The 15,632-nt window shown below is 37.8% G+C and overlaps 1 protein-coding gene across 6 annotated transcripts in view; it reads left to right on the top strand.

Annotated features, from left to right (window-relative positions):
- MEIKIN (meiotic kinetochore factor) overlaps positions 1-15,632 on the top strand; it is a 128,895-nt gene that overhangs the window by 63,406 nt on the left and 49,857 nt on the right. For 4 of the 6 annotated variants that reach the window (XM_044947862.1, XM_044947864.1, XM_044947861.1 and 1 more), the window contains 3 exons: positions 1,586-1,750; positions 2,821-2,901; positions 8,217-8,336. In XM_044947862.1, the coding sequence (XP_044803797.1) occupies positions 1,586-1,750; positions 2,821-2,901; positions 8,217-8,336 (366 nt within the window). Of the gene's footprint in view, positions 1-1,585; positions 1,751-2,820; positions 2,902-3,315; positions 3,493-8,216; positions 8,337-15,632 lie in introns of those variants that run through there. The other 2 variants (XM_044947865.1, XM_044947863.1) reach the window with 2 other exon arrangements.

The following is a 15,632-nucleotide window of genomic DNA, read 5'->3' as shown; positions in this document are numbered from 1 at the left end:
AAAACTGGAGGACTTCCAGTTTCTGATCTAACATGAAAGGATTTTAGAAATCATTGCTCTGTCCTAGCAAGTAGAAACCTGAACAAACTGAAAAATCAGCAACACTTTATAGATCTGTCAAAGAAGTAAGGTCGCATGGTAAACTGCTACACTAGATCATGGAAAGACAGACAGGTGGATACAGAGAATATTGACTTAGCAGAGCAGAAACACATGAACAGAAACCTCCCTGAGAACCAGTGCTGGGGTGGGAAAACCAAAAATGTCATTGATGAATTTCTGAAGGCTCATTGTGGACAACTCAAGAGGAACCCATTCATCAGTGGAACCTCCACACTTCTGTGAGTTTTACCTGCATAAACTGTACCAGATCCTCATAATGAATATCAGTGAAGAATACCCTCATGGTTCTGGTAGTGGGAAGGGAAAAGAAACCATTTTGAAATACCTCAACTATTTTGAAATATTCTGTTTTTCTTAACAAAGCCTGCTCTCAAGAGAAGGTATTTAAGATCCTAACTTGCTGGGGTTTTAGAAGGCAATGGCAACCCACTCCAGTACTCTTGCCTGGAAAATCCCATGGATGCAGGAGCCTGGTAGGCTGCAGTCCATGGGGTTGCGAAGAGTCGGACAAGACTGAGCGACTTCACTTTCACTTTTCACTTTCCTGCATTGGAGAAGGAAATGGCAACCCACTCCAGTGTTCTTGCGTGGAGAATCGCAGGCACTGGGGAGCCTGGTGGGCTGCTGTCTATGGGGTCGCACAGAGTTGAACACGACTGAAGCAACTTAGCAGCAGCAACCTCCCTGGGGAAGGGAAATATCTGATTCCAGCCAGCTCTGCCCTTCCAGTGGAGAAAGGAAATTACCCAATTCTAACTCCCTCTAGCCTTCCACATTGGGGAATGGAAGTATCCAACTACTGCAGGATGGTCCTTTCTAGCCATCCTGTCTCAATTTGCGGGGAGGGGAACTAAGAAGGACTGGTGATGTTCACAGTCCAGGGGCATAGGCTCAATAAAATACTGACTTAATCATAGAATTGTAGAAGGCTTCCTCTCTCCCCCCACAATTTATCAGTGCATTATTAAAGACTACTCACCACAGTTGTTATTCCCCAGTACAACATGTCCACCTTTTAGCAAAAATTACAAGCCATACTAAAGGCCAGAAATTTCTGTTTAAAGAGACTGAATAAGCATTGCAACCAGAGTCAGATATTACCAGTGTTAGAATTATCAGAGCAGAAATATAAAATAACTGTAATTAATATGCTAAGGCAGTTATAGGAAAAAGTAGACAACATGCAATATAAGCAGAGAGTTGGAAATTCTAAGAATAATCAGAAAAGGAATGCTTGAGATCAAAAATACTATAGCAGAAATGAAGAATGCTTTGCCTATTTTAAGAAAAATTTTTATCTTTAAGTTTAAACTTTGAAGTGAGAGAATTATAGATAGAAATACATATCCCATTTTAATTATAACACACATCCATATAACAATAAAAATAGGACATCTGAGAAGTGATACAAATGTTTTTATAGCACTGTGAAATGTGTCTTAGGATTCTGAATTTGTTTCAGCCTGAAAAAGATCCTGAACCTAGAGATACAAATTTTCAAACAACGTTAAGCTCTCGTCATCTAAAAATCAAGGTTCCATCATCTCACCAGAGGTCTGTTGTAGAAAGCAGTGCAGGTAAATCAGTTGCTGAAGTTCTGCTGCCTCAGCCTCTCAAACCTGCATTGGTAAGCACTGTTCTTTTATTAGCTGATTCTTGAAAAGATTGTAAAATGAAAATGTACTTATTAGAAAGATTTAGATGTACGTAATTTCTTAGCAAAGCTAGGAAAAATTGCAGAGAATCTATATACTTACAGCTATATACAGGCAGATATGTTTTAAATGGACTGACAGTTGACAGTTGGTTTGCTTGAAACCACTGGGAAAGATTATTCAGCAGAATTGAGTTCAAGTGCCATACTGGAGGGGGTAATACTGGAGAAAGAAGAGCAGGGAGGAAGGAAGATTGGGGTGAAATAGCCTTGGTCTTCAATGCAGAGCTGACAAAAGCTCTCCCAGTGGGGAGGTCTGGAGCATAGATTGTCCATTACAGGAATCTTACATTGGGCTGCTATGTTCAAATGTTGGCTGAGGCTTGCCCAAGAAGGTAATGGCTTCAACCTAAAAGCTGAAGCAGATTCTAAAGCTGTTGCAGCTGGGAGCTATCAGGTAACCGTGCTCCTTCAGTGGAGTGGCATGTATCATATGTAACATTTGCATGACAGTTCCTAGGGTAGAATAATCCCTGTTGTTCAGATGAACATATTGAAAGATTATATAGCTAATAAATTAGAGAGCTAACAGATTTAGTGTGCTAGGTAAATGTACCTATAAATTTTTTGATAAAAGTTTCCTAATAAATATTCCAAATTATATCTTGAACAACTAGTTTAAGAGATTTCTAAGCCAGAAGAGTGAAAGGAAGAAAAGATGAAAGAAAAAAAGAAACCTAACACAACTTCCCTATGATGTTCAAATTTTATGAGTTTGGGTTCCAGGCTTCTCAGCATATACTGACACCTATTCAAAGAGGTTTATCATTTGTACCACTTGGAGTTTTTTTGAAGTTGTTTAACCCAGCTCAAGTCAAACAGTTCTTTAGTTACCTGTCTAGTGGTTTAAAATTGAGTTAGTAGATTAAAATGTTATTACTGTGACACATTATGATCTAGTATAAAATTATAAAATTTTGTGTTTACTGTATTAATTTATTTCTTTCTGCTGTTCAATTCTCGGTTTCACAAAATATTGATAGAACACACAATCCAGTACTTCTGATAAGAAAAGCAGAGGCCTGTTAACAAGTACTCCATCTTCGCAAACACCTGGTTTAGTGGTAAGTGTTGTTATTATCATTTAGCACTTGTAGTATCTGTTTTCTGGCTCTCTGTTCTCTCTCTTTTTCTATTTCTCCTAGACTAGGGGAATATTGCACATAGTCAGTGATGTCTGTATTTTCTGTTGCATAAACATATTTTCACTGGAAGTACTCTATATACTGTTATACATGAAAGAAATATTTTTATTCTTTAAAAAATTTTTTACTGTGGAAAAAATACATAACATAAAAGTTACCCTTGTAATCATTTTTAAATATACAGTTCAAGTACATTCACATTGTTGTAACCATCATCCATACTCAGAAATTTTTCATCTTGTAAAACTGAAATTTCATACCCATTGAATAGTGAATTCCCCATTCCTTCCTCCTCCAGTCCCTTGTAACCACCATTCTACTTCTTGTCTCTAGGAATTTGACTGTTCTAGGCATTTCATATAAATGAACCATATGGCATTTGTCTTTTTTGTGACTGACTTATTTCACTCAGCATAATGTCTTCACGGTTCATCAATGTTGAAGAATATGTCAGAACTTACGTCCTTATTTAAGGCTGAATAATATTCCATTGTATGAATGTACCACATTTTGTTTATCCATTCTTCTGTTGTTGGACATTTGGTTGCTTCCATCTTTTGGCTATTGTAAATAATGTTGCTATGGACATAGGTATACAAATATCTCTTTGTGGCCCTGTTTTGAATTCATTTGGTATATTATTCAAAGTGGAATTGCTGATCCTTTGTTAACTCTCATTGTAGCTTTTTGAGGAACCACCATACTTTTTTCCATGTCAGCTGCACTATTTTACATTCCCACCAATTTACAAGGGTTCCAATTTCTCTGCATCCTTGTCCACACTTATTATTTTCTGTGTGTGTGTTTTTTTTAAATAACAGGTGTAAGATGGTATCTCTTTGTGGTTTTGATTTGTATTTCTCTAATGGCTAATGATGCTGAGCATCTTTTCACATGCTTATTGGTCATTTTATAGCTTCTTTTGAGAAATGTCGGTTCAAGTCCTTTGTTCATTTTTAAAATCAGGTTGTTAATTTTTTTGTTGTTGAGTTGTAAGAGTTCTTTATATATTCTAGATATGAACCCCTTATCAGATATATGGTTTACAAATATTTACTCTCATTCTGTGGGTTACCTTTTCATTCTGTTGATAGTACCCTTTGATGCACAAAAGTTTTAAATTTTTTTAAATTTAATTTTTAGATTTATTTAATTTAATTGGAGGCTAATTACTTTACAATATTGTGGTGGTTTTGCCGTACATTGACGTGTAGTCCAGTTTATCTTTTGTTCTTGTTTTTGTTGTCTGTGCTTTTGTGACATATTGAAGAAGTCATTATTAAATGCAATATCATGCAGTTTTCTCCTGGTATTTTCTTCGAAGAATCTATAATTTGCCTCTTAGCCAGCCAGGGTTCTTCTGAGGTTCAGCTGAACAGCAGGTGTACAGCTTGCAAGTAGAGCAAGATCAGGTGTGCCTCTTCAGTGCAAGCGGTCCTCACAGGAGCTCATACAGTAGCTTGCACAGCAGTCTGGAGAGAGCTCAGATACAAGGAGATGAGATTCAGTATCTTTTATAATAACACCTAGATGTAGCTTCCAGGGCCCCACAAGGGACATGCCTAATTACAAGAGTCAGGGAAGCCCATAATGTGTGTTTTCTAGCATTTTTAAAATTTACGTTGTATGTATAATTCCTCAAAATTAGATATCATTTTTACCCTAAGCAGTGTTGCCTAGTAATATAGTTGACATTCTTACCTTTATCAGATTCTTAGTGGAACAGAGCTGGAGAGTTAACCAAAGATCACTTTTGCAAGATGGGAAAAAGGTATTCTGTGAACACTCTGCTCACAGTCTTTCTAGTATTCTAAAGATTAATATTTTTCCTAGAAAATGACTTTCTTTTTTTATTCATTTTTGTTTTATCTTTTGGGTATATATATATATATATATATGTATATATGTGTGTATATATATATATATGAGAAATGTGTTTTAAAATGATTTTCCCCCTACAAAACTAATTAATTGACTGTTTTGTAAATACCAACATCTTTTTTAAATTGAGCCATAATTCACATTTTTTAAAATTCACCTTGCTGAAGTATGAATTCAATGACTTTTAGTATACTCATAAGCTTGTGCAATCACTACTACAATCTAATTAAAGAACATTTTTCATCACCCCCTTAGCAGTCACTTATCATTCCTCCCATCTCATCCTCCAGCTTCTGGAAGTTACTAATCTACTTTCTATCTCTTTAAAGTTTGCTTATTGTGGCCGTTCCATATAAATTGTATCATACAGTATGTGGCTTTTTGTGTCTAACTGCTTTCACTTACCATAATGTTTTTAAGATTCATCCATGTTACAGCATTTATCAGTATTTTGTTTATTTATGGCTGAATAATGTCTCATATTAAGGATATACCACATTTTATTTACTAATTCATCAGTTTATGGGTATTTGAATGAATAGCAGTGCTATGAGTGTTCATGGACAAGTCTTTGTGTGGATATATGTTTTCAGTTTTCTTGGGTGTATATCACCCCAGTCAATTTAGAACATTTTTTATCACCACACACACACACAAAAAACCCATTCCTTTTAACCATTGCCATTATCACTTTATTCCTCCATCCCACTATCTGGTCCCAAGCAACCACTAATCCACTTTTTATCTCAATAGATTTCCTAGATATTTATTCACATTTAGGTGAATAAAATCATATGTAGCCTTTTGTGACTAACTTCTTTTAGTTTAGCATATTTTCAAGGTTAGTATATACCAGTACTTCTTTCCTTTTTGTGGCCTAATAATAGTAATGTATTCATGGCCATTTGAGTTGTTTCTGCCTTTGAGCTATTATTAATAATGAGGAGCTATAAACATTCAGATACAACTTTTGTGTGGATGTGTGTTTTCATTTCCCTTGAGCATATAGCTAGACGTAAAATTGCAGAGTTATATGGTGACTCTGTGGTTAATAATTAGAGGATTGATAGGCTGTTTTCCAAAGCGGTTGAACAATTTTACATTCCCAGCAGCAGTATGAGTGTCTTGATTGTCTGTATTCTTACCAACACTTTCCATCATCCATCTTTTGGCATGTGAAGTAGTATATCATTGTGATTTTGCAATAGAGCTTATTGACCTTATGTATATCTTCTTTGGAGAAATGTCTACTCAGGTCCTCTGCCATTTAAAGTTAGGCTTATTAGTCTTTTTATTGTTGAGTTGTAAGTGTTATTTATATGTTCCAGATACTAGACCCTTGTCAGATAAATAATTTTCAAATGTTTTCTCCCATTTTGTAGGTAAATATTTAGTGTCTTTTAATAAATAAAAATACTTTTGAAAGCACTTAGTGGCTTGACATTTTAAGTCTACATTTTTTTTCTTTTTTTTATTGAATGAGTCTATTTGCCCTTTGGTTCATTCCATAGCTTGCTGCCACCAAATGGGTCATTTAGATTCCCCTCAATTCCAAGCTGTCATTCCTTGGCTGGCTTCCCTGAAAGGAGGCCAGTTGACTCAGGGCTTCTAAGGATTTTCATTTTCTAGGGTCGCACTTTCAGGTGACCTTCTTAACACTGTTTCAAAATACACATTGATAGGCCTGAAGTTGTTCTGTCTCCCTACGAGGAAGAGCAGCTGGGCAAGGGCACATGCCCCCAGTCCCCACCCAGCCAGTTGATAATTCATTCTGGGCACACATACGTGTGGTATAGCCGAGGTTCAGGCCAGGTTACTCTAGTCAGATCTGGCGCCTCAACATGACAGAGCTTCTTGAAATCCAAAACTAAGGAATGTGGATTGTGACTTTGGCTTTAAATATTTTGATTTTGATGTAGAAATATGTGGTAAGTTGAGAAACCTGATAATGATATCGGTATGGTGCTCTGGAACAAGGTAGAGATTTTAAAAATCTCCAGTGTACAGTGGTAGGCAAAAAGAAGGCAAAGGCAGAACACTGGGGAAGGCTAACAGTTAAGGGAAGATCAGGGAAATTAGTCCATGAGGTGTAGTTGCTGGGTAGGTGAATTTCATTTAGTGGGCACTTCAGTTCAGTTCAGTCACTCAGTCGTGTCCGACTCTTTGTGACCCCATGAACTGTAGCACGCCAGGCCTCCCTTTCCATCACCAACTCCCAGAGTTTACCCAAACTCATGCCCATTGAGTCGGTGATGCCATCTAACCATCTCATCCTCTGTTGTCCCCTTCTCCTCCTGCCCCCAATCCCTCCCAGCATCAGAGTCTTTTCAAATGAGTCAGCTCTTTGCATCAGGTGGCAAAAATACTGGAGTTTCAGCTTCAACATCAGTCCTTCCGATGAACACCCAGGACCAATTTCCCTTAGGATGGCCTGGTTGGATCTCCTTGCAGTCCAAGGGACTCTCAAGAGTCTTCTCCAACACCACAGTTCAAAAATATCAATTCTTCTGCTCTCAGCACTCTTTATAGTCCAACTCTCACATCCATACATGACTACTGGAAAAACCATAGCCTTGACTAGATGGACCTTTGTTGACAAATGTCTCTGCTTTTTAATATGCTGTCTAGATTGGTCATCGGAGAAGGCAATGGCACCCCACTCCAGTACTCTTGCCTGGAAAATCCCATGGATGGAGGAGTCTGGTGGGCTACAGTCCATGGGGTCGCTAAGAGTCAGACACGACTGAGCAACTTCACTTTCACTTTTCACTTTCATGCACTGGAGAAGGAAATGGCAACCCACTCCAGTGTTCTTGACTGGAGAGTCCCAGGGATGGGGGAGCCTGGTGGGCTGCCATCTATGGGGCTACATGGAGTCAGACACGACTGAAGCGACTTAGCAGCAGCAGGTTGGTCATAAATTTCCTTCCAAGGAGTAAGCGTCTTTTAATTTCATGGCTGCAATCACCATCTGCAGTGAATTTGGAGCCCCCAAAAATAAAGCTGTTACTATTTCCACTGTTTTCCCATCTATTTACCATGAAGTGATGGGACCACTTAATATGTATAAATTAAATGATACTTTAGCAAATGAAAATTCTTATTTAAAAATAATTTTAAAGCTAAAGAGCTTTGTATTATTCTTTATAGATTCATTTTCCCAGTTAAACATGCATCTTTTGAAGAGGTATTTCTAAATATCAGCAATTATATTAATTCAGATAAAATTATTCATATGTCAAGCTCACAAGAAAATCATTCAATTGAGAGAGTAGTTCAACTTTTCTTTGGTTACTTAAAAATGATTGTTTTGCAGTATTGTACTTCTACAAGAGTAATGTCTTCTTTTGTAGATTGATTTGTCCTCAGTGCAAAAAGCATCTTTTGAAGAACTATTTCCAAATGTCAGCAATTATGTTAATTCAGATGAAATTGTTCCTGTGTCAACTTTGCAAGACAATTCTTCAAATGAGGTAGTAGTTTCAAATTTTCCTTCACTTACTAAAAGAAATAATTACTTTTATATTGGATACTTTGTATATGAGATATTTTAAGAGATCTGTAACTCAGTTGAGGCTAACATCATCTACATGTGGAGTCAGCTATCAGATATAATTCCAAATAAAGGATATTAGGCTGTCACTTTGCATCATCAAGACCTAGGAATATAAAAAACCCAGATGAAATAGTATTATCCTACTTGGATCCAGAACTCAGTATGTCTGTACATAGAAATTGTTGACATCAACTTAGTTGTGTTAGCAAGAATACATGGAAGTACTAATAAAATGCATAACTCTTAAGAGCCATGGCAGGGGGGGTGGGGGGATGGGAGTAAAGACAGAGGACGACTGGAAAAAGAGAGAACAGAAGCGGAGAGAGAGAGAGAAAGAGACAGAGAAAAGGGAGAGAGGGCAGACAAGAGAGACAGAAAGAATAAGACAAGAAAAGGGCAGAGAGATAAAGAAATAAAAATGCAGAACTTAGGAATGGGTGGTAGTTTATTGTGGCTAGACCCCAGTGTGACCCTAAGGTGAAGATGGGGATGCAGATGGTGAGGAAAAAGCTAGAGATGAGATTGTAGAGATAAGTAGAGGCCAACATCAAAGATGGTCTTATAATCCTTGTTAAGGAATTTGGATTTTTCTGGAGGGGGTGCTGGTAAGAGTTTGTAAACAGGAGATATGAATGTTCTAGTATAAAGTTTATTTTGGCTCCCAGGGTGGAGAAAGGCTGAGACTAGAGGCAGCTTGAGGGATAATCTTCCAGAGAAAGGAAGAGAAAGAAAGAATATAGGATAAGAGGCTTAAGGATATTTAAAAGGGTTTAAAATAGGAGTTTAGGGGAATAGAAGAACTAGGGAAACCCAAAATTATAGCCCATTGCGGAGAGCCTTGTTGAGACTGGGAACTGTTACTTAAAAAAAAAAAAAAAATTCTTTGTTGAGCCATGATATAATTGACATACAATGAGCTACAAATATTTAAAGTGTGCAATTTAAATTTCTTACATATATGAGCACCCTTGAAACCATCAGCACAATCAAGATAGTGAAAATATTCATCACCAAAAGTTGACATTGGTATGGTGGTGGTTTAGTCATTAAGTCATATCTGACTCTTGTGACCCATAGATGGTAGCCCACCAGATTCCTCTGTTCATGGGATTTCCCAGGAAAGAATACTGGAGTGGGTTACCATTTCTTTCTCCAGGGGATCTTCCCAACCCAGGGATTGAATCTGGGTCCCCTGTATTGCAGGCGGTCTCCTATATTGCATGTGTTTTCTTTACCACCTGAGCCACCAGGAAAGCCTGGTATTGATATACACAATCATATTTACAAAGCAGAAATAGAGACACAGACATAGAGAACAAGCCTATGGATACCAAGGGGAAAAGAGGGGAATGGGGTGAATTGGGAATTTAGGATTGACATAGATATATTAGTGATGCCATGTATAAAATAGATAACTAATGAGAACCTTCTGTATAGCCCAGGGAACTCTACTCAATGCTGTATGGTGACCTAAATGGGAAGAAAATCCAAAAAATGGAATATAGCTATCTATATATCTGATTCACTTTGCTGTACAGTAGACACTAACACAATATTATAAAGTGACTATACTCTAATAAAAGTAAAAAAAAAAAAAGTTTTCCTGTATATAAGCATCTTTGAAACTACCACCACAATCAAGATAGTGAAAATATTCATCACCAGAAGTTTCCTCCTATAATATTACAATTTCTTTCTTCATGCCCCCCAAGCAACTACTTATCTAGTTACTGTCGTAACAGATTGGATTTTGGAGTCCTTCAAGAAAGAGAGAGTTGTTTTTTCTTTTTAGTCTGACTTCTTTCACTCAGCATAGCTATTTTGAGATTCAGCCATATTGTTGAGTATATCAATCAGTTTCAGTTCAGTTGCTCAGTCGTGTCTGACTCTTTGTGACCCCATGGACTGCAGCACGCCAGGCATCCCCTGTCCATCACCAACTCCCAGTGTTTATTCAAACTCATATTCATTGAGTCAGTGATGCCATTCAACCATCTCATCCCCTGTTGTCCCCTTCTCCTCCCATCCTCAATCTTTCCCAGCATCAGGGTCTTTTCCAATAAGTCAGTTCTTCGCATCAGGTGACCAAAGGATTGGAGTTTCAGCTTCAGCATCAGTCCTTCCAATGAATATTCAGCAATGATTTCCTTTTGGATGGACTAGTTGGGTCTCCTTGCTGTCCAGACTCTCAATAGTCTTCTCCAACACCACAGTTCAAAAGCATCAGTTCTTTGGCGCTCAGCTTTCTTTGTAGTCCAACTCTCACATCCATACATGACTATGGGAAAAACCATAGCCTTGACTAGATGGACCTTTCTTGGCAAAGTAATGTCTCTGCTTTTTAATATGCTGTATAGGTTGGTCATAACTTTTTTTCCAAGGAGCAAGTGTCTTTTAATTTCATGGCTGCAGTCACCATCTGAAGTGATTGTGGACCCCAAATAATAAAGTCTGTCACTGTTTCTACTGTTTCCCCATCTATTTGCCATGAAGTGATGGGACCAGATGCCATGATCTGAGTTTTCTGAATGTTGAGTTTTAAGCCAACTTTTTCACTCTTCTCTTTCACTTTCATCAAGAGGCTCTTTAGTTTTTCTTCCCTTTCTGCCATAAGGGTGGTGTCATCTGCATATCTGAGGTTATTGATGTTTCTCCCGGCAATCTTGATTCCAGCTTGTGCTTCATCCAGTCCAGCATTTCTCATGATGTACTCTGCATATGAGTTAAAGAAGCAGAGTGACAGTATACAACCTTTACGTACTTCTTTCCCATTTTGGACCCAGTCTGTTGTTCCATGTCCAGTTCTAACTGTTGCTTCTTGACCTGCATACAGTTCTCAGGAAGCAGGTCAGGTGATCTGGTATCCATTTCTTGAAGAATTTTCCAAATTTTGTTGTGTATCAGTTTGTTGTGTTTGAGTGTATCAATAGTTTGTTCCTTTTTATTGCTAAGTAATATTTCATTGCATGGTATAGCATAATTTATTTACCCATTCATCTATTTATGGATATTTATATTATTTAGCTGCTTAGAACATTTCAGTGAAGTATTTGTATTAACAAAGAATCTCTCCATAATCAAACTTTAGTGAGGCTATCCTGAGCTCTCTTCTAAACTAGGCCTTGACCTTGGGCTTCCATGTCCATCCTTGAATATGATTTTAGCAAGAATTCTGCTCACCAGTTTACAGAAAGTCCTCCACCTCTGATATCTGATCATTCTGGCTGCCTTTAGCATGCTGGCATATTAAGTCTAAATCAGTTCCTGGACCCAGTTTCAATGAGTGTATTGATGGGGAGGGTTTTCCCTCACTTAACACAAGCAACTTCCAGGCACCAGCTGGGTATCCTAGAAAGTGAAAGTGAAAGTCGCTCATTCCTGTCTGACTCTTTGTGGCCCCTTGGGCTATACAGTCCATGGAATTCTCCAGGCCAGAATATTGGAGTGGGTCCTTTCCCTTCTCCAGGGCATCTTCCCAACCCAGGGACTGAACCCAAGTCTCCTACATTGCAGGTGGATGAAATTCAACCCAATTCTGACACTACCCAGAGACAGCAACAGATTTCACAGGTAAAGGGCTCTGTCCTACAGGAACACCTTATACTTCAGACACCAATTGCAAGCCCAGGTTGTTACCTGTGTTTCTGACAGGCTGGCTACAAATTGGAGGTCCCATGACCTGTCTCCTGAGACTTCAGACTCCAGTCACAAGTCCTTTACTTCTAACTTACTGGCTGTAAATCAGAAGTTCTCACAACTCTCTCCTTGGGTTTGATTAATTTTCTATAGTGGCTCATAGAACTCAGAAAAACATTTTACTCACTAAATTACTGTTTTATTATAAACAGATATGATTCAGGAACAGCCAGATAGATGAGGTGCATAGAGCAAAGTATGGTGGAAGGGTGCAGAGGGTCCATGCTTTCTCTTGGAGTGCCATTCTCCCCAATCTCACCAACCAAGATGCTCTTTGAACCCTGTCCTTTTGGAATTTTATGGAGACTTCATTGCATAGGCATGATTGATTAAATCAATGGTCATTGGTGATTCATTCAACCTCTAGCTACTCTCTCCTCCCTTATGAGAAGATGTTATTGGGCCTGAAAGTCCCAATCCTCTAATTACATAGTTGGTTTCCCTCACAACTAGCTCCTATCCTAACTATAGTTCAAAAGTCACTTTATTAATGTAACAAAAGACACCTCATTTCTCTTATCACCTAGGGAATTTCAGCTCTATGCCAGAAATGGGGGCAAAGATCAAATATATATTTCCTATCATAAATCATAGTATCTTAGATCAGTTTAGCAAGAATTTCCTTATTCTTGATGTCTCTCCTCTTAGCAGTTTTCCCATCCTCTGATGCTTTCACTGTTCATTGGCTTTAAATCCCCAGCTATCTTTGCTGTATTTGGAGTTGGACACAACCTCTCTCTGCTATTGCAATACCACTATTGCAAGTTTTGAATAAAACTTTCCTTATTGTTTTAGCAAGTGTTATAATACACATTCTTTTACAGTATGGGTGTATATTTTCTTTCCTCTTAGATAAATACCTAAAAATGGAAATTGCCAAGCTGTTTTCCAAGTAGTTATACCATCTTACATTTCTACTAGCAGTGTTTGAAACTTGTGACACTTAATATGGCCAGTCTTTTAATTTGAACCATTCTAATAGATATAAAGTGATATCATAATGTGATTTTAATTTATATTTCCCTAAGGACTAATGATGTTAATCACTTTATCATGTACTTATTTTGGAAAAGGAAATGGCAACCCACTCCAGTGTTCTTGACTGGAGAATCCTGTGGACAGAGAAGCCTGGTGGGCTGCTGTCCATAGGATTGCACAGAGTCAGACACGACTGAAGCGATTTAGCATGCATGCATGCATTGGAGAAGGAAATGGCAACCCACTCCCGTATTCTTGCCTGGAGAATACTAGGGACAGAGGAACCTGGTGGGCTGCCGTCTATGGGGTCACACAGAGTTGGACATGACTGAAGCGACTTAGCAGCAGCAGCAGCAGCATGTACTTATTTGACATCTGCATATCCTTTTTGGTGATATATCTGTTCCAATATTTTGTCTATTTAAAAAATTGATTTTCTCATTGTAGAATTTTGAGAGTTCTTTGCATGTTCTGGATGCAAATCCTTTATGAGATATATGCTTTGAAGAATATTCTTCCAGTGGGCACCTTGTCTTTTCACACTATTTCTACTGTCTTCTTAAAAACAAACAAACAAACAAACAAAACCTTAATGTAGTATATTTTACATATAATAAAATTTACCCATTTAAAGTTTTACAATTAAATGATTTTTTTGCAAATTTAGAGAGTTTAAGCATCACCATATGTCAGTTTTAGAACATTTTTTACCCACAATAAGATCCCTTATGCCCATTTACACTTAAACCCTGTTCTCAGCCCCAGGCAAATACTGATCTACTTTATGTCTCTCAAGTTTCCTTTTCTGGGCATTTCATATAAGTGGAATCATATAATATGTAATTACTTGTGAAATAGTTTGAAGAACATAAATTTTTAACTTTGATGAAATCCAACTTGTCAGTTTGTTATTGGGATATGCCTTTGTTGTCATATCTGAGAAATCTTTGCCTAACCCAGGGTCACAAAGGTCTTCTGTGGTTTCTTCTAGAAGTTTCATAATTTAAAGTTTTACATTTTTGCCTATGAGTTAATTTTATTAAATAATGTAGGATATGGATTCAAGTTCCTTTTTTGGCATATTGACATTCAGTTATTCTAGCACCATTTGTGAAAATGCTGTCCTTTCTTCACTATATTGCCTTTGCACCTTTGCTGAAAAAAAAGTTATCCATATATATGTATGGGTTTCTGTCTGGATTCTCTATATCGTTTCATTCATCTACTTGTCTGTCTTTATACTGGTACCATGCAGTATTGAATAATGTGGCACTATAGTAATTCTTGATATCAGATAGTATTAGCTCTCTGACTTTGTTATTCTTTTTCAGTTGGTTTGGCTTTTAGGTCCTTTGCACTTGTATATGAATTTTAGGATCAGCTTGTCAATTTTTACAAAAAAAACCAAGAAACTCTAATGGGATTTTGATTTGGATTGCATTGAATCTATAGGTTAATTTGAGGATAATTGACATCATAACAAGATTGAGTTTCCTATCTTTAGAAAAAAGGGCATCTGTCCATTTTATTTAGGTCTTCTTTAATACCTTAAAATTTTTACTGTACAGGTCATTATTCCCACCTGATGTCATTATTTCTCACCTAATTTTAATATTTCATATTTTTATGCTGCTGCTGCTAAGTTGCTTCAGTCGTGTCCGACTCTGTGCGACCCCATAGACGGCAGCCCACTAGGCTCCCCTGTCCCTGGGATTCTCCAGGCAAGAACACTGGAGTGGGTTGCCATTTCCTTCTCCAACGCATGAAAGTGAAAAGTGAAAGTAAAGTCACTCAGTCGTGTCCAACTCTGTGCGACCCCATAGACAGCAGCCCACCAGGCTCCTCTGTCCATGGGATTTTCCCGGCAAGAGTACTGGAGTGGGGTGCCATTGCCTTCTCTGATTTTTATGCTATTAATTTCTATTTCTCACTATTCATTGCTAGCATATAGAGATATACCTTTTTAAAAAATGATTCCTTTTTTATTTTTTTAACTTTTTATTTTGTATTGGGGTGTAGCTGATTAATAATGTTGTGATAGCTTCAAGTGAACAGTGAAGGGACTCAGCCATACATATACATGTATCCATTCTCTCCCCAAATTCCCCTCCCATCCAACTGATTCCTTTTTTAAAAAAATTATGTATTTTTGTTTGCACTGGGTCTTTGTTGCTGCCCAGGTTTTTTCTAGTTGCAATGAGTGGTGTCTACTCTTTGTTGAAGTGCACATACTTCTCATCACAAAGACTTCTCTTCTTACAGACACAGGTCTTAGGGATGTGGGCTTCAGTGGCTGCAGCATGCGGGCTCAGTAGTTGTGGCTTGAAGGCTCTAGAGCATGGTCTCAAAAATTGTGGCACATGGGCTTGAGTTGCTCTGTGCTCTGACTACTGAGCTTGAGTTGCTCAGTTGCTCTGAGACATGTGGAATCTTCCTGGACCAGGGATCGAACCCCTGTCCCTTGCATTGGCAGGCAAATTCTTGTCCACTGTACCACCAAGAAGAAGTCCAATAAATATACCTTTTTGTTTGTTGATCT

Source organism: Bubalus bubalis, chromosome 9 (genome assembly GCF_019923935.1).
Source record: "Bubalus bubalis isolate 160015118507 breed Murrah chromosome 9, NDDB_SH_1, whole genome shotgun sequence".
NCBI lineage: Eukaryota > Metazoa > Chordata > Mammalia > Artiodactyla > Bovidae > Bubalus > Bubalus bubalis.
The sequence above is the reverse complement of the archived record's forward strand: the minus strand, read 5'-3'. Positions and strand labels throughout refer to the sequence as shown.